General features: G+C 42.7%; 1 protein-coding gene across 4 annotated transcripts in view; it reads left to right on the forward strand.

The window, feature by feature from the left end:
• HPS4 (Hermansky-Pudlak syndrome 4 protein) overlaps nucleotides 1-22,340 on the forward strand; it is a 29,413-nt gene extending 7,073 nt beyond the window's left edge. For 2 of the 4 annotated variants that reach the window (XM_034976160.2, XM_069503215.1), the window contains 8 exons: nucleotides 6,953-7,057; nucleotides 7,691-7,918; nucleotides 9,987-10,081; nucleotides 12,705-12,936; nucleotides 13,399-14,561; nucleotides 15,228-15,420; nucleotides 15,998-16,215; nucleotides 16,625-22,340. In XM_034976160.2, coding sequence (XP_034832051.1) covers nucleotides 6,953-7,057; nucleotides 7,691-7,918; nucleotides 9,987-10,081; nucleotides 12,705-12,936; nucleotides 13,399-14,561; nucleotides 15,228-15,420; nucleotides 15,998-16,215; nucleotides 16,625-16,793 — 2,403 coding nt within the window. In that variant the 3' untranslated portion in view covers nucleotides 16,794-22,340. Of the gene's footprint in view, nucleotides 1-2,750; nucleotides 2,875-6,952; nucleotides 7,058-7,690; nucleotides 7,919-9,986; nucleotides 10,082-12,704; nucleotides 12,937-13,398; nucleotides 14,562-15,227; nucleotides 15,421-15,997; nucleotides 16,216-16,624 lie in introns of those variants that run through there. The other 2 variants (XR_011237583.1, XM_069503214.1) reach the window with 2 other exon arrangements.
• The last annotated feature ends 746 nt before the right edge of the window (nucleotides 22,341-23,086 follow it).

Genomic DNA, 23,086 nt, shown 5'->3' on the forward strand with positions numbered 1-23,086 from the left:
GGCGGAGGAGGATGACCCGGCCGACTCGGTGCTCTACTTCCATCCGGGGTGGGTGTCCGACACGCAGCGGCTGGCACTCGCCGGACAGGTGGGCTCATGTTGTACACTCGTGCAGGGAAATGATGATAGTGTTCGTGTACGACACTGGGTGTTGCGTGGCGGAGGAGGATGACCCGGCCGACTCGGTGCTCTACTTCCATCCGGGGTGGGTGTCCGACACGCAGCGGCTGGCGCTCGCCGGACAGGTGGGCTCATGTTGTACACTCGTGCAGGGAAATGATGATAGTGTTCGTGTACGACACTGGGTGTTGCGTGGCGGAGGAGGATGACCCGGCCGACTCGGTGCTCTACTTCCATCCGGGGTGGGTGTCCGACACGCAGCGGCTGGCACTCGCCGGACAGGTGGGCTCATAATGTACACTCGTGCAGGGAAATGATGATAGTGTTCGTGTACGACACTGGGTGTTGCGTGGCGGAGGAGGATGACCCGGCCGACTCGGTGCTCTACTTCCATCCGGGGTGGGTGTCCGACACGCAGCGGCTGGCGCTCGCCGGACAGGTGGGCTCATGATGTACACTCGTGCAGGGAAATGATGATAGTGTTCGTGTACGACACTGGGTGTTGCGTGGCGGAGGAGGATGACCCGGCCGACTCGGTGCTCTACTTCCATCCGGGGTGGGTGTCCGACACGCAGCGGCTGGCACTCGCCGGACAGGTGGGCTCATGATGTACACTCGTGCAGGGAAATGATGATAGTGTTCGTGTACGACACTGGGTGTTGCGTGGCGGAGGAGGATGACCCGGCCGACTCGGTGCTCTACTTCCATCCGGGGTGGGTGTCCGACACGCAGCGGCTGGCACTCGCCGGACAGGTGGGCTCATGTTGTACACTCGTGCAGGGAAATGATGATAGTGTTCGTGTACGACACTGGGTGTTGCGTGGCGGAGGAGGATGACCCGGCCGACTCGGTGCTCTACTTCCATCCGGGGTGGGTGTCCGACACGCAGCGGCTGGCACTCGCCGGACAGGTGGGCTCATGTTGTACACTCGTGCAGGGAAATGATGATAGTGTTCGTGTACGACACTGGGTGTTGCGTGGCGGAGGAGGATGACCCGGCCGACTCGGTGCTCTACTTCCATCCGGGGTGGGTGTCCGACACGCAGCGGCTGGCACTCGCCGGACAGGTGGGCTCATAATGTACACTCGTGCAGGGAAATGATGATAGTGTTCGTGTACGACACTGGGTGTTGCGTGGCGGAGGAGGATGACCCGGCCGACTCGGTGCTCTACTTCCATCCGGGGTGGGTGTCCGACACGCAGCGGCTGGCGCTCGCCGGACAGGTGGGCTCATGATGTACACTCGTGCAGGGAAATGATGATAGTGTTCGTGTACGACACTGGGTGTTGCGTGGCGGAGGAGGATGACCCGGCCGACTCGGTGCTCTACTTCCATCCGGGGTGGGTGTCCGACACGCAGCGGCTGGCGCTCGCCGGACAGGTGGGCTCATGATGTACACTCGTGCAGGGAAATGATGATAGTGTTCGTGTACGACACTGGGTGTTGCGTGGCGGAGGAGGATGACCCGGCCGACTCGGTGCTCTACTTCCATCCGGGGTGGGTGTCCGACACGCAGCGGCTGGCACTCGCCGGACAGGTGGGCTCATAATGTACACTCGTGCAGGGAAATGATGATAGTGTTCGTGTACGACACTGGGTGTTGCGTGGCGGAGGAGGATGACCCGGCCGACTCGGTGCTCTACTTCCATCCGGGGTGGGTGTCCGACACGCAGCGGCTGGCGCTCGCCGGACAGGTGGGCTCATGATGTACACTCGTGCAGGGAAATGATGATAGTGTTCGTGTACGACACTGGGTGTTGCGTGGCGGAGGAGGATGACCCGGCCGACTCGGTGCTCTACTTCCATCCGGGGTGGGTGTCCGACACGCAGCGGCTGGCGCTCGCCGGACAGGTGGACTCATGATGTACACTCGTGCAGGGAAATGATGATAGTGTTCGTGTACGACACTGGGTGTTGCGTGGCGGAGGAGGATGACCCGGCCGACTCGGTGCTCTACTTCCATCCGGGGTGGGTGTCCGACACGCAGCGGCTGGCGCTCGCCGGACAGGTGGGCTCATGATGTACACTCGTGCAGGGAAATGATGATAGTGTTCGTGTACGACACTGGGTGTTGCGTGGCGGAGGAGGATGACCCGGCCGACTCGGTGCTCTACTTCCATCCGGGGTGGGTGTCCGACACGCAGCGGCTGGCACTCGCCGGACAGGTGGGCTCAATTATGAGCCCACCTGTCCGGCGAGTACATTAGTACACTCGTGCAGGGAAATGATGATAGTGTTCGTGTACGACACTGGGTGTTGCGTGGCGGAGGAGGATGACCCGGCCGACTCGGTGCTCTACTTCCATCCGGGGTGGGTGTTGCGTGGCGGAGGAGGATGACCCGGCCGACTCGGTGCTCTACTTCCATCCGGGGTGGGTGTCCGACACGCAGCGGCTGGCACTCGCCGGACAGGTGGGCTCAATTATGAGCCCACCTGTCCGGCGAGTACATTAGTACACTCGTGCAGGGAAATGATGATAGTGTTCGTGTACGACACTGGGTGTTGCGTGGCGGAGGAGGATGACCCGGCCGACTCGGTGCTCTACTTCCATCCGGGGTGGGTGTCCGACACGCAGCGGCTGGCGCTCGCCGGACAGGTGGGCTCATGATGTACACTCGTGCAGGGAAATGATGATAGTGTTCGTGTACGACACTGGGTGTTGCGTGGCGGAGGAGGATGACCCGGCCGACTCGGTGCTCTACTTCCATCCGGGGTGGGTGTCCGACACGCAGCGGCTGGCACTCGCCGGACAGGTGGGCTCATAATGTACACTCGTGCAGGGAAATGATGATAGTGTTCGTGTACGACACTGGGTGTTGCGTGGCGGAGGAGGAACCGGACCTGACCCGGCCGACGCAGTCTCAACGATAGAGACAACGCTCTACGAAAGTCTATCTATTTCTAAAGGTCGAAGTACAATATTTCCTGCCAGGTGCTGTACTAACTTCTTTCCGAGAGTATTTAGTAAAATTTGGTGTTAGGTCAGATACCGCAAGAAAGTTCTTCAGAAGCTCTGAAGACATCTTCTGATTGTATAAAAGGAAAAGATGACTGACTGACTGATCTATCAAAGCAAAGCTCAAACTACTGGATGTAAACCTATAATATTATAATAGTAAAACAAAGTATCCATGGTCGAATAATAGTTGTGCAATATTAGAAGACTGGAACCTGTTTTTGTTTTGACGTAAACAGCCTGAGAGCCAGCGCATGCCAGACCTTGCTTATTTTATAAAATCTGAAAGTTTCTTTGTGTATTGTCTCCAACACTGGGAGGAACGTTTGTTTGGATCATGGTGGCTTTGGGAGATAACAGGTAATAAAGTTGTAAAAAATGTTACGTCGAAGTATAAAGTCTAATTTTTTTATATTTTCTTCAGAAAAGTATTGCAAATCACGTCATGCATTACCAAACACTTAAAGTATGGTGGCAACCCCTGACAGACACCTTTAAAGTGTAATAAATTATTAACGTTTAAAGGTGTCTGGCAATGCATGACGTGATTTCTAATACTACTCCGAAGAAAATATAAAAAAAATAGACTTTATACTTTGACGTATGATTTCGTACACCTTTATTATCTGTTATCTCCCATAGCCACATGATCCAAAACAAGCATCCAAACGAACGTTCCCCCCAGTGTTGGGGACAATACGCAGAGAAACTTTCAGCTTTTATAAAATAAGGAAGGTCTAGCACGCGCTGGCTCTCTCTCTATAATGTATTCTACTATGGTCGTTTGGTTAGGCCTGCTTCACTATTAAAATACGGCCCAAATAAGTACCTTCGTCTAAAACATCGCGACCTTTATATTAAGTAGATAGCTACATATACCTATTTTTTATTTGTGTGATAATAAAAATATTTAAAAAAAATATAATTAAAAAAAAAATTATTTAAATTTTATTTTAGTTAAATTAATTAAATTTTGAAGTCCTAAGTATTTTCCACGCTTATTATTGCCACGCGTGTTTGCTTTAATTGCTACGTCTTTCTCGTGAATACATCTATCCCTCTCACATTTTTAGGGTTCCGTACCTCAAAAGGAAAAACGGAACCCTGATGGGATCACTTTGTTGTCTGTCTGTCGGTCTGTCAAAAAACCTACAGGGTACTTCCCGTTGACCTAGAATCATGAAATTTGGCAGGTAGGTAGGTCTTATAGCAGACATTAGGGGAATAATCTGAAAACCGTGAATTTGTGGTTACATCACACACGAAAAAAAAAATTGTGGTCATGAACTAAAAAATGAGTATTTTCAATTTTCGAAGTAAGTAACGATATCAAGTGGGCAATCATATGAAAGAACTTCACCTGTGCGTTCTTAAATAGATTTTTATTTATTTTTATGCATCATAGTTTTTGAATTATCGTGCAAAATGTCGAAAAAATACGGCTGTAGTATGGAATCCCTCGTTGCGCGAGCCTGACTCGCACTTGGCCGGTTTTATGGCCTCCAATCAGGCACAACGTCGATTATATTCTGGAGTCGGACGCAGGTTACTTTTTACTGCCAGAAAATATCTATCCTTGTCCCATCCCATAGGGCAATGGTAAGTAATTCCGTGGCCGAAGTTACGGCGAACACTTACCTATACTTATCAATAATTTAGCGTTCCGATGCCTTCAATTGACCTAATTAAAGCTGTATCATTGAAACGGACTGTGATCTAGATGTAGAGCTACGAGTGCCTGAGAGTTATGAGATACCTAGTTCATGCCCGCGACTTCGCCCGCTTGGACTACACAAATTTCAAATCCCTGTTTTACCCCCTTAGTGGTTGAGTTGTCAAAAATCCTTTATTAGCGGATCCCTATGTCATAATAGCTATCTGCATACCAAACTTCAGCCCGATCCGTCCAGTAGTTTGAGCTGTGCGTTGTCAGTCAGTCAGTCAGACAGTCAGCTTTTTCCTTTTATATATATGTATAGAAGATTTAGATTCGTTTGTGGGTATGGATTAATTATATATTAAATACAGCAGATTATTTGCGAGCCTTGGAAACTTAATATTATATTGCGTAGAGGTTTTTGCCGTTATAAAAACAGTACTTAACTAAGAGAAGGCTTTGCTTACTACATATATGTAGGTCTACGGCGTCAAAGATTTATAGTATGCGAACTACAATCGGAAAGGTCGTACCTACCTAGGATAGGTCGAACTCACATTACCTTATCTACCACTGTTATCTACGTTAGTCGTGGGGAAAAAAACTAGTGATCGTATTCAAAGTTCATTTTACTCCTAGTTTTATGCCCATATTATTATGACTTCAAAAAAGCTGTGATAGCCTAGTAGTTAGGACGTCCGCCTCTTAATCGGAGGTCGGGGGTTCGATCCCGGGCACGCACCTCTAACTTTTCAGAGTTATGTGCGTTTTAAGTACCTTACTAATATCACTTGCTTTTACGGTAAAGGAAAACATCTTTATAATGTTCTCAAAGGTGTGTGAAGTCTGCCAATCCGCACATGGCCAAAACCGTTCTCACTCTGAGAGGAGACCCGTGCTCTGTAGTAAGCCGGCGATGGGTTGATCATGATGATGATAATGGTTTCATAGTCGACGCAAAATGAAAACAACTCCGGAATTAAATTCAAGTTCCCACCGTGCACCGCCTGCATTTTGACCCAGTAAGCAATTCGCCAAATTGCTCTTCATTCAAACTCTCACGGAAAAATTTCGCGATGCGTAGTATTCAATGGTACATTGAACATGGAAACGACTATTCCAGATCTTACAAAACGACTATTCCAGATCTTACAAAACGACTATTCTGGATCTTACAAAACTAAGAAAGGATTTTTGAAAATTCAACCCCTAAGCGGGTAAAATAGGGGTTTGAAATTTGTGTAGTCCACGCGGACGAAGTCGCGGGAATAATTAATATTATAAAGTGCTCCGTCTGTCTGTCTGCTTGCTAGCTTTTCTCGGTCTGTCCGTTTAACCGATTTTGACCTTTGGTACCGAGATAGCTTTCATCTCGGGGAAGGGTATAGGTCACTTTGTCCTGGAATGTCAAAGAGTTCCCGCGGGATTTTTTAAAAACCCTGATGAAGTCGTGAGCATCATCTATAGTTATTGGTATATTATCATGTAAACATCAGATTGCTTGATATGTTGTTCCTCATAACTGAAAAATCTACTCAACTCTCATTATTATGTTTTAAAAACACTCCTATGTTCAGTGAAAACACAAGTGTTTCTTTAAGCATCATAAAAGAGTTTTTAATTATACACGCTGCGCGCATTTCTCTTCCCTCGGGAGGTCCCCATAAAGCCTATTTTTGAATACGTCTATCTCAAGTACGTATTGACGGCGTGCATATTTTTTGTTAGGGTTCCGTACTAAACAAGGAACCCTATAGTAAACATATATAATATGTATAGTAACATAGTTTCGCTTTGTCCGTCCGTTCCGCTACACGTAAAGTGGAGTCGATATTTTTTTCTCGTCTTACGTGTGTGTGTGAAATCATCATTTTTATAAGTTAACGAGTGGGTAATAGTCGGCCAACTTATAAAATACTAGCATGATGCCCGCGACTTTGTTCGCGTGGATTTAGGTTTTTAAAAATCCCGGTGGAACTGTATGATTTTGCGGGATAAAAAGTAGCCTATGTCCTCTCCACCAGACAAAAACACGTAGGTTTGTAACCAGTTACGAGACAGGTTCGAACACCTGCCTGATCTTTCGCCGCGTTTCTTTCATCGGTGGAGATGGCGCCTAAGTATGCCTACGGTGTCTTCCCGTTCTCTTCTCTATAATTTTCTGTGTTTCCGGACCAAAAAACATGAAAACATTAAATTGTAAAAATGTTTTGTCCAGGTGGTGGGAGCTGCACACTGTATCAAGTCCCTCTTCTCACAGCCACTGGCCATCACGTTGCAGAGCGGAAAGTTTATTATCAGAGAATACGGTAGATACATACTGGTAAGTGGTATATATATATCATTTAAGTATTTAGGGTTCCGTACCTCAAAAGGAAAAAAAGAACCCTTTTTAAAAAAAAAAATTAGCCAATGATGCCTAATAATCCTCTTTTCCCTCCAACTAAGCGTTAAGCTTATACTAGGAGTAGGTACGACAATAGTGCAACGGGTGGGGATTGAACCGGCGACAATTCGGATTTCAATCCGCTCCTTTAACCGTTAAACTATTGAGGCTCGAATAGGATAGGATCACTTTGTTGTTGTCTGTCTGTCGTGTCTGTCAAGAAAACCTAGGGTATACCGGGTATACGGGACTGACTGTCACTTCCGTCGTCAGTCCCGTCGTGACCACGACCCCTGCAATTGGGTTGAAATATCGACAAATAAAAACAAAAATTAATCGTGGTATGTACCCGTTATAGGCAGTGGCGTGCACAGGGTTTGAAGCCAGGGTAGGCATTAGTTAGGGGAACCTGTTTACTGGCAGGTCATAATGTAAAATTTGCATTGAGCTATTACAACTGGGGTAAGCAGTGCATTTATGCCTCTATGACCTGCACGCCACTGGTTATAGGTATACATTAAAATGTGTGGTTAAATATGTTGCCCAATTTACCTAACATTTCTTTACCAGGCAATAGGAAGTGACCGCAACATTCCCGACTGGGTGCTAAAGAACCGAGCCAGTCTCCTAACGTCAATGATCAAGGTGTACCACGGCGACCTGCAAGCCCTGGCCGACAGTATGGAGGACCAGAAGAGGCTGGCGGAGAAACTCTACCAGATCTTCGAGACCTACCTGCCAGTGCTGCAGTACGGCTGTCATATATTCCAGCGGGTGCCAATGCTGAGTCTTCCAAAGGTAACTTACTCTAAATTGAAGTATACGTTCATTAGGCGCAACTTGAGAGTAACTGAGGTCTTGTTCGTATTTAAAATAGCCGCCAAACAGAACAGCTGTTTTAAAACCATCGTATTTCATCGAGGTGTTTTAAAGAATCAAGAGGTTAGTGCCATAAATTATAAACTCAATTGTTTATTTATTGTACTAACTAGCTTGTGCACTGCACAAATTTCAAACCCCTATTTCACCCCTTTAAGGGTTGAATTTTGATAAATCCTTTCTTGGCGGATGCTTACGTCATAATAGCTACCTGCATGCCAAATTTCAGCCCGATCCGTCTTGTAGTTTGAGCTGTGCGTTGATAGATCATTCAGTCAGTCAGTCAGTCACCGTTTCCTTTTATATACTTAGATAAACTCCAACATGACTTATTTTTTTAAATTCAGTAACACCCGCGGCCCCCGTTGATTAAGGTTTTTGAAAATTCCATGGGACAAAAAGTAGATAATATTAAGCAGCATTGTAAAACCTACAACTTAACCTATGGTAACGTTTACAAATCCATACGTATAACTTTTTACCGAGGCCTAATCCAATGAATGTATTTGTCAACCACGCGACTTGTATAACGTGACTGTAACAAGATTAACGAATTACTTTTTACCTCCAGGTATTTACTATATACATATACACGTGTGGGTAGGTAGGTATAATACGCCACAGAGCCTCTGCGCTAACCCGGTGCGGGCGAGCGCGGGTGACGTGCGGGTGTGCGGGGCGTCCCCCCGTCCCATACCCCGATTGCCATCTCAACCTGTCGTGGACTATAGGTAGGTAGGTACTTATATTAAGTTTTTGGATTTATTCCTTTACTTGTTCTATAAGACCTACCTACCTACCAAATTTCATGATTTTAGGTCAACGGGAAGTACCCTATTGGTTTTCTTGACAGCCAGACAGACAACGATGTGATCCTATAAGGGTTTCTTTTTCCTTTTGAGGTACGGAACCCTAAAAACATCACGTCACTCGCAACTTTGCGAGCAACCTGTTCGTGTGTGTGTGAGACATTGCTGCCTGCCAAATATGATTCTAGGTCATCGGGAAGTAGCCTTATAGGTTTTGATTCCCTTGACGAGTGTGATGAAGTGATCCTATGAGGGTTCCTTTTATTCTCTGGAGATACGGACCCCTAAAAATACTAAAAACAATTTATCATTTTACTATTCACTTTCTAATCGGTCAACAAAAATAAATTTTTACGACCTCCCTGGCGCAGTGGCCTTATTAGTGGAAGGTCCCGGGTTCGATTCCTGGCAGGGGTTTGGAATTTTAGTATTTCTACATTTCTGGCCTGGTCTGGTAGGAGGCTTCGGCCGTGGCTAGTTACCACCCTATTAGCAAAGCCGTGCCGCCAAGCGTTTTAGCGTTCCGGTACGATGCCGTGTAGAAACCATAGGGGCATGGGTTTAATAAAAACTGCCATCCCCCTTCCAGGTTTCCAGGTTAGCCCGCTTCCATCTTAGACTGCATCATCACTTACCACCAGGTGAGATTGCGGTCAAGGGCTAACATATGTATTTGAATTTAAAAAAGTTTAGTTACCTACCTAGTTTTACTTTGGTAGATATGTTTCGTTGCCCGTCGAGAGATAACGAGTTTCAACAAACAGTGGCTTTTTGATGTAAACTCATAATCCCAAAACTTTCCGAGTAGCCTGAATAGTTTGAAGTGTTTATTTATATAGGTATAGTATCTTATCATTATTGTTGATAATTAAAGACTTGATAATTTGTTACAACATGGCATTACGCTGATAACCTGCTGTATGAATCAAAAGAATTCCGACTTGGCAAATTATACTTATCTCTATATATAAAAATGAATCGCAAAATGTGTTGCTGATCGCAAATCTCGAGAACAGCTGAACCGATTCCGCTAATTCTTTTTCATAATATTCCTTGAAGTACGGGGATGGTTCTTACGGAGAGAAAAATTTAAAAAAAATCCTGACGGCGGTGTGTTTGACGGACAAACCAGCCAACACTTTTGCCTTTATAATATCGGTAGTTGTTTCCTATTTCAGAGTGCTACGTCAGTGTATATGGAGTCGATGCAAATTTTGGAGCACTGTCGCAGAAGTAAAGGAGTATTGGGCGGTGTCGTACTTTATAATAACAAGTAAATATGTTTTTATTTTACTAGGTATGTCTTTGATATTATGTTTGATATGTCAGTATAGTAACAATACCTACGTAAGTCAAAATTAACAACTTTACAAGAGAGTGAACAAAATTGCTGTGTTTTGTGTGGTTTGGCTTGTTATGGATACCGTGCGGTTGATTTTTAGGGCCTCCGCACGGCACTTTGTGGCAAATTTGTAGGTGCCCTTATTGGTATATTCTTTCTGTTAAATTCCCATATAAATAAACCATCCGCACGCCATATAAATAAACTAGTAGGGTGCGTGGGTGCGCGGACCACTGAAGTGGTCCGCGAGCATGCAGCGTTAGTTTTTCAAAATGTGGACTTTATTTGCCTACATTTTCTATGGAAAAATCAATTCCGCCATCTTGAATTTTTTTTCTATTCGTCGAGTAGACCTTCGGATCTTGATCATCTTTTGCGAAGAAACTACTCTTCCATCTTTTATACTCTCCGAGATAGACACCGACGAAGTTTGTATGGCGGCCATCTTTTTTTCGCCATTTTGAATTTTTTTTCAGCTCATTGGCAATTGGATGACGTTTCGAATGACATTTGCTCGAGCACCCCCCACCTATCTTCAATACCTTAAGCGTGCTCTTCACTTGTCTCCGAAATCCTCCATCATCAGCTCTCTCTTTATTTTTGTTCCGAATGAATTTTTGTCTTCTATACGAATATATCAGTAAAAAAAAACATACAAAAATGTTCAGGAGAGGTGATCAATGAGTGAGTCAGTCAGTCAATCAGTGAATCAGCACGAACAGCTATATATATATTAAAACGCACGACTGCAGCGCTACACCCGCGCTGCGGCTGCGTATCAGTTCATCGATCGAAGTTATATGGATTTACAAAGCAGCGCAGCCGCAGCGCTACACCCGCGCTGCGGCTGCGTATCAGTTCATCGATCGAAGTTATATGGATTTACAAAGCAGCGCAGCCGCAGCGCTACACCCGCGCTGCGGCTGCGTATCAGTTCAGCGATCGAAGTTATATGGATTTACAAAGCAGCGCAGCCGCAGCGCTACACCCGCGCTGCGGCTGCGTATCAGTTCATCGATCGAAGTTATATGGATTTACAAAGCAGCGCAGCCGCAGCGCTACACCCGCGCTGCGGCTGCGTATCAGTTCATCGATCGAAGTTATATGGATTTACAAAGCAGCGCAGCCGCAGCGCTACACCCGCGCTGCGGCTGCGTATCAGTTCATCGATCGAAGTTATATGGATTTACAAAGCAGCGCAGCCGCAGCGCTACACCCGCGCTGCGGCTGCGTATCAGTTCAGCGATCGAAGTTATATGGATTTACAAAGCAGCGCAGCCGCAGCGCTACACCCGCGCTGCGGCTGCGTATCAGTTCATCGATCGAAGTTATATGGATTTACAAAGCAGCGCAGCCGCAGCGCTACACCCGCGCTGCGGCTGCGTATCAGTTCATCGATCGAAGTTATATGGATTTACAAAGCAGCGCAGCCGCAGCGCTACACTCGCGCTGCGGCTGCGTATCAGTTCATCGATCGAAGTTATATGGATTTACAAAGCAGCGCAGCCGCAGCGCTACACCCGCGCTGCGGCTGCGTATCAGTTCATCGATCGAAGTTATATGGATTTACAAAGCAGCGCAGCCGCAGCGCTACACTCGCGCTGCGGCTGCGTATCAGTTCATCGATCGAAGTTATATGGATTTACAAAGCAGCGCAGCCGCAGCGCTACACCCGCGCTGCGGCTGCGTATCAGTTCATCGATCGAAGTTATATGGATTTACAAAGCAGCGCAGCCGCAGCGCTACACTCGCGCTGCGGCTGCGTATCAGTTCATCGATCGAAGTTATATGGATTTACAAAGCAGCGCAGCCGCAGCGCTACACCCGCGCTGCGGCTGCGTATCAGTTCATCGATCGAAGTTATATGGATTTACAAAGCAGCGCAGCCGCAGCGCTATACTCGCGCTGCGGCTGCGTATCAGTTCATCGATCGAAGTTATATGGATTTACAAAGCAGCGCCGCAGCAGCGCTGCAGCCGCGCGTCCTTTTTACGTTTACGTTTCTAATCTAATCTAATCTAAATCAGCCTGTGCTGTCCCACGTCTGGGCAAAGGCCTCCCTCCGATCCTTCCACAATTTTCTATTTCGTGCCTCTTCAGGCCACGTAACTGTAAATTTATCTAATTCATCACGCCAACGTCGCCTCGGCCGACCACGCTGGCGTTGATGATTCTGGGGCGTCCAAAAAGAAGCAGATTTTGCCCATAACTCATCTGGCATACGGCACACATGACGTTTACGTTTACTTGAATAAAAATATATTCTATTCTATTCTAGCAAATTGCTTCGAAATGTTAAAACCGTATGTATCTACTTACGTGGTGCTTAACAACCGCCAAAAATCACTTATGTTGTGCTGAACTTAAGCGACGATATCGTCAATTTGATAGTCCCTGTATATTTACATAAATGGGTGCGAAGTTTTATCAACTGCTCCCAACTTTTTTTGCTTGAAACGTTAACTTGACGACGGATTACAGATAGATTAAATAAAATTCGACCGTTCGAATCTGTTGATCTGTACAGATTATTAAAAAATCCTTTTTTTTTCAGAATAATTTCCACCCAACTGCCGCCAAGTCTGACCTCGTATTTAACAGTAGTGGACCCGTACCGGATAAAATCTCCCTCCGAAAACTTGCAAACCGACACACCTCTACCTTTAGGGGCTCAACTATTAGTGGTTTACGTAGGAAAGAAAACTTATAACACTTTGAAAAAGCAAACTGATAAGTTACAGGATTTCTATCAAAATGGTGAAGAAGTTATTGCGCGGTTTAAAAAGGTAATTATTCGAAACACTTCAATCAGTTGCCTAGTAATAGATTCTTTTAATATCCATTAGATTTACTTAAATAAGATTTTTCCAAAAAATGCACTCTCTATTTCTTTAATGCAAACAAATCGATGCGTGGGTAGACCTAAGTTTTCAAAATCCCGCAGGAATTATTTGATTTTCCAGGATAAAAAGTATCCTTTGTCCGCTTCCAGAATTTATCTCTGTCCTAAACTTCGTGAAGGTAGTTGAGCCGTGAAAAGGTAGGTCATAGACAGACAAAACAGAAAGATACACGCGCATTTTATAATATTAGTTTGAACTGGATTTAGGACGAAATTGCAAAATTTGTTTACTCAGTTTATTACGCGAACGAATAGAATTTGAAATCCCGACAAAGTTGTTATAGTAGCAGGTAGAAGTTTATTTTTAGAATTTGGACCTTGCGAAAATATAACGATTTTATTGCAGTTACAAGAGGCGGAACGAGAAAAAGTTCGAGATCATCCCCAATCGGGGATGAAAAGGGACAAGTCCCTACTCTTCACTGCAGTCCCCGAAGAAGACCACACAATGATGTCTCCACCGAATAAAGAGGAAAACCCAGACGTACAAAGAAAACCAAGCATGCCTGACGTTGTGCCGTTCACAAACAAACCCAGACCGCGCCCAAACAAACTATCCCTCAGTTTCAAAACACAGAAATCTTTGGACGAAGACGTAAAAGAAAACGAAACAGTCTTCACCGGTCAAACTAGTGTCTGTTCTACACCTATGGTCGAATTCAAACGCTTGCACGGAAACATGTTATCGATATGCCAAAATCCAGACAAACCCGACTGCATCACAGACGAAACGGAAAACATAGAACCAGATGTGCTCAAAAACATCGAAAACACAACAAACGGTGTGGAAGAAGAAAAAAGGGACACCAAAACAGTTTTAGACAGCAATTGTATAGGAGAGCACTTTATAAACAAACCCGAGCCGATAAGAAAGTTAGCGAGCGTAACGGACTTGCAGGAGACGTTCAGAAAATTGTCCACGAGAGCTTCCTCAAAGATGAAATTAAAACGGTCGAAAATCGACGACGAATCCGATCCGGAAGAAAAAACTCAAAACACAATGACTATCAACGATCCATTATTCCCAGTATTCAGAAACGACGGTGTTGCGATATCAGAATCGTTATTTAACCAATACCTTGAGCAGTATTATTCTGGTATAAAACAGAGGACGAAAGAGGAGAATATGTTTAATTTCAACCTTAAACTTTACGAGGAAAAGTTCAAAGATTTCGATTCGGATTTGATAAAGTCCCCGCAGCGGACGCCGAAGAAAGTGGCGAAAGATTCGTCAAAAACCGTACAAACTGACCAGTCCAGGCGAAAATCTTTATCGCTACCTCTCAAATCTTTATCAGAAAGTAGTGAAACGCAAGTCGGGACGGATTCGGATGCGATAAGTTTAAAAAAGAAATTATCCGGGGTACAATTAACCCCTTTAATGGAAAAATTAAGCCATTTAGCGTTTTCGGATAAATCGAGTGGATATAGTAGTAGAGTTATGACTCCTTTGGAATTGAGAGAGTTACTGACGCCCGCTTTGGATAAGCAAGTCACATTTTCGGAAAGGTAAGTTAAAATTATTTAAAACTAATATTTCACTGCTGTTGCGATTTTAAGGTTATATTCTAAATCGCTTCTCCATACAAACACTAAGCCAGTCTGAAACTCAGCCAGATCTCGATTTTTATTGATCCATCAAATACGCCCGACAATAATGGCCTTCCGACTTCCGTGTAACCTTCTTCGAAAATACCTTCAAGGCAAGAGTGAATAGGCATCTTGTAGGCTAGCGCGCTCCAACCTAGACCTCATCATTGTTGATCTATAATCTATTCTAATGATCGTCAGGCACACGCCTATCTTATATCTCATACTGCATCAATTTTGTAGAAAATTCACAACAACCTGTGATAAAGTTTAACCCAAATATCACGTAAAAGAAGCCACTGGGCATAAAACCTTATACTATTTACTAGTTGATGCCCGCGACTTCGTCCGCGTGGTTTTACGTTTTTCAAAATCCCGCGGGAACTCTTTGATTTTCCGGGATGAAAAGAAGCCTATGTTTTAATCCAGGGTATAATCTATCTCCATTCCAAATTTCAGCCAAATCCGTCCTGTAGTTTTTGCGTGATTGAGTAACAATCATCAAAACATCCACATTTTCACATTTATTATATTAAGTAGGATAGTAATTCGTGTGACTAAAGAGTAATATATTTTCCTTATCAGCCGGACAAAACAACAACGACATGAAGAAAGTGAAGACTCGGAGGAGGACAGCGACAGTGACTTGGAAATACTGCCCACGTTCAGTGCGCAGGCTGTGAAGTGTGCACTGTTCGTAAGCGGCATGCACAATATGGCGCTGCTTGCGCTGCTGGACCTCGAGGCGGCGAACGATGCTGATACTATCAACTCGTTGGTAAGTTGTTCTTTCTGGGCAGGTTTCATCTGTTATGTGTGAACTGTGAAATGTCCCTTCCTGCTGAAGTCAACCCTCTTGTAGATCGGGGCAAAAAAAAATGTTCTTAGGTACTTATTCGCCTTCGCAGCAGAATCGTTGATCGTGCAGGAAACAAATGAAAAATGCAATGAACCCTCAACCAATTTTTCACTAGACTAAGTTTAGTTGCATGTGTCAACTAAAATTCTTTCGCGAAAAAAAAAACTCGCGAAAATTTGTATAGTTTCCTGTTGCAAAGGTCATTATTTACCAGTTATGGCCTGTCAGAATAAATCATTTTTATATTTATATTTGTATTGGACCTCGCAGACTGACAAAAATTGATTTTCCGGCCTAAAAAGTAGCCTATGTCGTTCTCCAGGACTTAAACTCGTACATACAAAAAATCACGTCAATCCGTTGCGGCGTGATTGAAAGACAGACCAATAAACAATGAAAAAAGAAAGACAGACCAACACTTTCGCATTTATTGTATGGGTAGCGATTATTTTTAGAAATTGTCAGCTGGCTTTAGTATCGTGAATTTTTTTTTCAGTGGGAGACGTCTCTAAACGCACTAGGACCAATCGAGCAGAAATGTATGGAGCCGTTGACGACGCAAACAGACGCGTTCGACTACAGCTACCTGGTGCTCGACCCTGACTGGGGCACCGTGAAGAAGGGCGGGCCCTGGGCGGCGCTCGACATCGCCACCATGGGCTTCATACACAACGAGTTTGAGGAGCAGCCCGACCTCACCGAGTTTATACTGCGGTAAGTCTGTGTATCTTCGACGCGTCGTGACGTCAAGCACGTAGATTTGTTAAGCTGCTTGACGCACTAGTCAAGCGGCTTGATCAAGCAAACGGCACATTTCTCATGTGTCGAACACTGTTCGAACGTCGCGTCAAGCAAAAATATAAAATAGCATCAATCACGCGTCAAGCACGTAAATAAATGCTTGTCTCAAGCATCAAGCAAACTGTTTAACAGTCAAAAAGATTCACTCAAGCAAAAATCTAAGTGCTATACTACGTACGTTACTAATTCGTGTACATGTCGCTATAGGAAGTGTTTATTACTTATGCTAACACAATCGAAAGTTGTGAAGGTTTTTTTTGCGTTGCCCAGTGTGGAATCTCAATATATAAAAATACTCAACCTCTTCGTGTTTGGTCGATAGGAGCGAGGACAGCGTAGTCCTGGGCACGGCGTGCGGGGGTGCGCAGATCTACTACCAGGAAAGCGGCGCGAGACAAGCCGGGCCGCCGCCGCCGTCAGACATCCTCGCCACCGCGCCGCTGCGCGCGCGTCGCCGTCTGCACCGCGACCACTCCGCGCTGCTCTTGTAAACCACATGCGTGTTCACGTGGCTTGGCTTTAGGCTCAATTCGCAGCGAGATGGTAGCGGCCGGCTTACTTGAACAGTCTAGTTTCTACATTCGGCAAGGAATCCGTGCGTTTGGAATAAATGCCTATTTGGATTGACGCGAGGCCGCTTGACACCGCGGGCAGGACCGCTGAAGACGCGCATGGCCGCGAGGCTGCTAGAGGCGACGCGGGCCTCCGCGCGAGCTTCTCAATCGATACTGGTCTTTTAAGTGTGTAGATAAAGTTTAAAATTGATTTATACTGAAAGTGTTCGCCACGCCGCCTGGCATCCCGGTGTGAATTGAGCCATATGACAAGACACGCAACGTACGGGGCAGGTCGAATCTACCAGAAGAAACGTCCTTCTAGGGCGCCGCTGCCTTCAGTCATCGTTGCCAACACTGCGACCATCTGCGCTGCTCTTGTAAATCAACTGCGCGCGTGTTCACGTTCTTGGCCTTGGGGTCTCACGCTCAGTATTTATTGACATTCGTATCGCGATATTTGTGCCAAGATCCTCCAATGTACTGAGATCACACAATTCCTAACAAATTTGCATTTTGAATTCCTATTGTTGAGATGATTATCCTGATCTATCAATACTCAACTGTGCCATTTGTAACCACGATCTTGTGATCCAAATATCCAGACAAATTTTTATTTTGACTATGTATCATGATATCTAAATACCTACATGGGTACCAATAGAAAGTGCTAATCACCAACGCCCAACCCTTTGACCTTGAAAGCTGTGAGCAGAGGTCCCCTTTATAACGTACACAAGGAATAAGGAAGAATTTTTCGAAATTGCCACATGCCACATTTTTTGAAGGATCATGATTCAAACATCGCGATCAAGACAGTATTACCATAAAGTGCATGTAACATGATCTTTAGCTTTCGACGACGAATTACGTGAAGCGTGAACACACGGGCGTTACTCATACGTTTGATATTGTCACCATCTTGAACTTAAACACACACTCGGTAATTCGCACCGAGTACTTGTTTAAGTTCGCGATTCAGCGGTAGTATTATGTATTTTTATTCTGTGGTATTACTAGGTTCTTCTGTATGTAATACCGAGTATTTATAAATCTATGGCAATGCCATTGGTAGCAGATATACCTAAATACTGCGCATTTAATATGGAAACATACTCAGGGTTAACCAAAAATTTTTCCATCACAGTGTGACAGATGTTTTATATAATAATTTGGGTCATAGAAAATACTAGGTAGGTACTACCTATTTAACTTTCTTTGTAAGCGTCAGATGAGGTACCAACTACTTATTTTATTGCCTACTTATTGATATTGTTATTTTATTGACTATAATAATTTGTTGATGTAATAGACAACACTCTTTATCAAATAGGGGGTACATCGCCGCCCTTGTCTGTCTGCTTGATGGACGTAAGCATGCTTGAGCAGTTTTAGAAATTAACGATTGAAATACTATTTACATCTCTATTCCATTTGGATAAAGACTACATTCAAATATCAACGTCTTGATTACTGAATCTGCTCAAACATGCAAACTCCGCTTAGTTTGACTGCGGTCTGCGCTGATGCAGAGTACAATGATTGCACAAGTACTCTGATCTGAAGTTGCGACATGACAGTCTGTGCAGGTATGTATGTATGTATGTATATACTTTATTGCACCACAGAAACACAAATGAAAGGTTACAAAAAGAAACCAACCAACCAACTGGAGGTACAACCAAGAACGCTAAGAAATGTTTTTGTATCTTCATCAGAGTACAATGACTGCACAGTCTACGCCTCGTGTTCAGATTAGACTACTTACCAAGTGATGGTGATTTTATTACTTATCTAGTGATGGTGCGAAGTATTCCTTACAAACTTATTTTCTCAGCTGAGTTAAACTCGTAGGTTTCATTTAGTTTTGCGGCCGAAATTAATAATAAGTATCACTCTATCCATAAATATTTCGATAAGTTACTTGGCGACGTTGTTAGTTGTCAATAAACGCCGTAGTTTTTGACAAATAACAACGTTGAAGTATTACCGACAGATTACATATAGGATTGATTAATGTATTAATTTCGGCCGTTACCTAATTGGTATTGTTAGTTAGCCTTTATAGTAGTTAAAATGTGGCAAGACATTTTCATTTAAGATCTTGTAGAGAAAAGGAAGCCAATTACATAGATATTTTGTGAAGTGAAGGTAGGTGTAGTTTGTCATTAAAAGACGACATAATATTGGAAGTAGACAATCCATAATTTTAAAGACTAATATTAGTATTAATAATTCTGATTGTAGTTGCAAACTAAACAATACATTTCAAACCAACTTTAGTCATTTCAAGTAATCTATCAAGTGTTTTGAGAAATATTCTAAACTTCTAATGAAAATTCACGTCTAAAGCTGTCCAATATTGATTTCATTGTAGTCTATTTGCCATTTTCCTATTTAGTCCGTAGTAAAGTTTACAGGATCAGTACATATCTATGAATCCATCTCGAAAATTTTAAAATAGAAAAATTATTAAAAGTTAGCCAAAAATAATTATTTGCTGTACAAAATACTGCAGCTTGAGCCAAAATTGCGGAGTTGAGCTTATATTGCGTTTCAAATCTTGTATCATTTGAATTTTTGGACCGTTACTGCCAAACTTCTTTCCGTCTATGATATAACTAAAAATTCAAAAATAGGTAAGGTGTATACTGTATATAATATATATAATTATTATTATAAGAAAAACAATCCAATTTAGATGTAGCAATTCAATTCAAATTTCTTAATTGCGAATCTGGGTAAACAGTTGAGATGTTACAAAAACAACAAGGTACAGCCAAATTCTGCCTATTAGCATGCAATTTTATGTAGGGATACTAAGCATGTGCTTTAGGACCGATTTGTCTTCAATCGTATAGACCTTTTGAGGTTTTGTAATGGGAATTTGTTAACATGACACTTTTTTCGTCAATAATGAAAGTCGAAAAATTAGCCCGTTTAATAAAAGTATTCAGATGCCAGAACACCCCGAAAGTTGAAAGAGTGCTCGGTTCGAAGGTGTGCTCAGGCTTTGCCCTGTGCTCCTAATTATTCAAGCTTATTTCGTGCTAAAAATCCTGCTGGAAACAACTGCTGTGTCGAAAACTGTATGGAACGCAATATAATCTGCACTACCCACATTCAGTCCACCCATTTTTAGTACTCAACTGCTAGTTATGTAGTCTATGGTAGCGAAACGCTCTTAATAACTCGCCATTAGTTGTAAGTTCCCGGCCACGTAGTATGTATTGCTGTTTAATCTGCGCTCAATCTTGCCATCTTGTAGCTTTATAGTACTGTTAATATAGCCTGTTATTTTTTTTTATATTTACGATAGATAGTCATTGACGATGCGGTTTATTTTTATGGCTTTAAGCTGTTATTTTATGCAAGGTGCATATTTTACAACTAATATTTTTAATTATGCCCCCCTTTAGTTCCCTCGTAAAATAGACTGTCTGCGGCCCAGCTCGGAGCGGGTGCGTCCTGCGGGGCGGCCGGCGTGTAGAACGGTTAATATTTACAAGAAATTGGAACGAAGACGCACGGACGCATCCTATCGAGAGCGGCGCGGGCGAGATGATTACGTTGAACGTTGCAGTAGCAATGCGATAGTTCTTTTGCTTTGTGGCGATTGCCGTCTCTCTCTCTAGCCGGACTTTGACAGCAATAATCGCGAGATTTACGAGTCGAGTGTCGAGTGCGAGTCGCACCCGTTCGCCGCCCCGCAGGACGCACCCGCTTCCAGCTGGGCCGCAGACTTAAAGCTATAAATTGGCGGATAGTTTATTTACGGCCGAAATTAATTCTCTTTATCTGTCGATAAGTTACTTAGTAGCTTTTGTGACAAATGCCAGTGTTGCTAAGTAACTTATCGACAGAGATAATTATTAATTTCCGTCGTTAAACTATTGGCCCATCGAATGTCATATATTGTGGGGAGTCTAGTTTAAATTTTCAAAATGAACTTTGCTCAGTGCTCCTTACAAATGAAATTGGTCACAATCTGCTCCCGTCCATGTTTGAGCTCTGCTTCAATAGATGTGGCCGACTAAAGGCCGAAACTATAAAATAATCAATCCTATCTGTAATCTATCGATAAGCTGTAGAAACGTTATTTGTCAAAAGTAACTTATCGACAGATTACATATAGCTTGACTATTTAATTTTTTAGTAGATAAACACCTTACTTTGCTAAATTATTTGGATTTGGTGTAAGTAACAAAGTAAGCTTGTCGTTGAATTCTGCAAGTTAACGCCTGCTCACGGCCGAAATTAATAAAACATCTATATTAATGATTTTAAGCTTATTTCGTGGTTTAACGAAATATTATAATGTAGATAACTGGTACCACGATTAATATAACGATTTTATTTGTCTTTCTATATGTATGTAATCTGTCGATAGCTTAGCAATGGCTGCTATTTTTTTTATTAGCTGTTGTCAAAATTTTTACTTCTGATATCCGGTTTCAATATCCAATCTATCTCTAATCTGTGGATAAGTTACTTAGCAGTTATTATTTATTAAAATATACTATAGAATTTTTGACAAATAACGTTGCTGTTACGTAATATAATATAAACTGATTATAAATAGACTAGCTTATGCTCGCGACTTTGCCCGCGTGTACTACACAAATTTCAAACCCCTGTTTCACCTCTTTAGGAATTGTATTTTCAAAAATCCTTTCTTAGCAGATGCCTACGTCATAACAGCTATCTGCATGCCAAATTTCAGCCCGATCCGTCCAGTAGTTTGGGCTGTGCGTTGATAGATCAGTCAGTTAGTCATCTTTTCCTTTTATATATTGAGATTTGATATTGAAACCGGACGTAACTTATCGACAGTTTACTGATAGATTGATCCTTTTAATTTCTGCCGCTATGATAACCAATCAAAGACTATTAAAATAAATGACGTATTAAAATTGTTTTTAATATTATTTTATCTAGTCTGTAAGTACCGCGTATTATTTGTTGAAACATTCCATTTATTTATTTATTTTAATATTTTACCAAAACGAAATAATGTTCAAAAGTGTGCATATTACGAATCGCGTCCAAAACCAAAACTTTGCCGCTTAGGTTTTTGTTAGTTTTATATTCTCCGCCCCCTTCGTTCATAAAAATTCAAACAATAAACCATTGAAATTCCAAGTAACATGCCAAAACAGAGACAAAGTTTGAATTTTTATGAATGCGAGGGTATATTTTACTACTAATTGTGTAGTAGGTAGGCTTGAAATCGTGTTATGAGTTATGACAAACAGAATATAAACTATCCGTCTAAATTGCTCGATTCCTATATTATTTTCAAGGAATTACAGCAGGTATTGCAAATAGCGTTTAAGGAGTGCCAATGCGTCACAGAAATGTGGTATTTATTTATAATTTTACATAGATAATGTTAAGAATTTTAATAAAACCCGATAGTGAGATTTTGTTAATTGTACGCCAGTGTAATAAATATACCCCAATAAAGTTAATACATAAATATAATATATTGCCTTTTTATTGTAAACTAAATGAATCTTCGTATACATACCACAAAAAAGTTAATACATAAATACATATATACCGCTTCATGAGCAGTTTACAAGATTCATAATTCACCAGATTCTCAACTTACCAGTATAATTAAATACAAATAAAATAAAAACTATATTTACGAGCAACAATAGAGATAATGAGTAAAAATCGGTCAAATGTGAGTCGGATCCGCATACAAAGGGTTCCGTACCATCGTACAAGCATACCACTTTTACAAAATAGTTCAACTCTACCTATTACGGTTCACGAAATACAACAGCCAGCTCTGAGAATCTGGTAAACTGCTCATGAGCGATATAAACTTCCTTTTTATTGATGACTAAATGAATCAATTTGTATGCCAGTGTAATAAATATACCCCAATAAAGTGAATATCTAAGTATTTATGTATAAAATTTAAATATATATTGTGGCTAATTCCTTTGTACACAATCTCTAAACTAAACTAAAATATCACGTCTAAATCTATTGCTATCCCTTTTATAATGTTGCTCGCGGAAAAGGAAAGCACTAGATTTAGACCTGTTAATTTAGTTTAGTTTAGAGATTGTGTACTAGAGAATCGGCCCCATTAGCTTTTTATTGATAACTAAATTAATCAAAATTCAAATTAACTTCTAAATGATATGAAATACTCAAATTCCTAAATAATACTGATATCCGGTAATATTTTAAGTTCTGTCGATTAACTGCCC

The sequence above is a fragment of the Maniola hyperantus genome, chromosome 15 (genome assembly GCF_902806685.2).
Source record: "Maniola hyperantus chromosome 15, iAphHyp1.2, whole genome shotgun sequence".
In the NCBI taxonomy this organism is placed as follows: domain Eukaryota; kingdom Metazoa; phylum Arthropoda; class Insecta; order Lepidoptera; family Nymphalidae; genus Maniola; species Maniola hyperantus.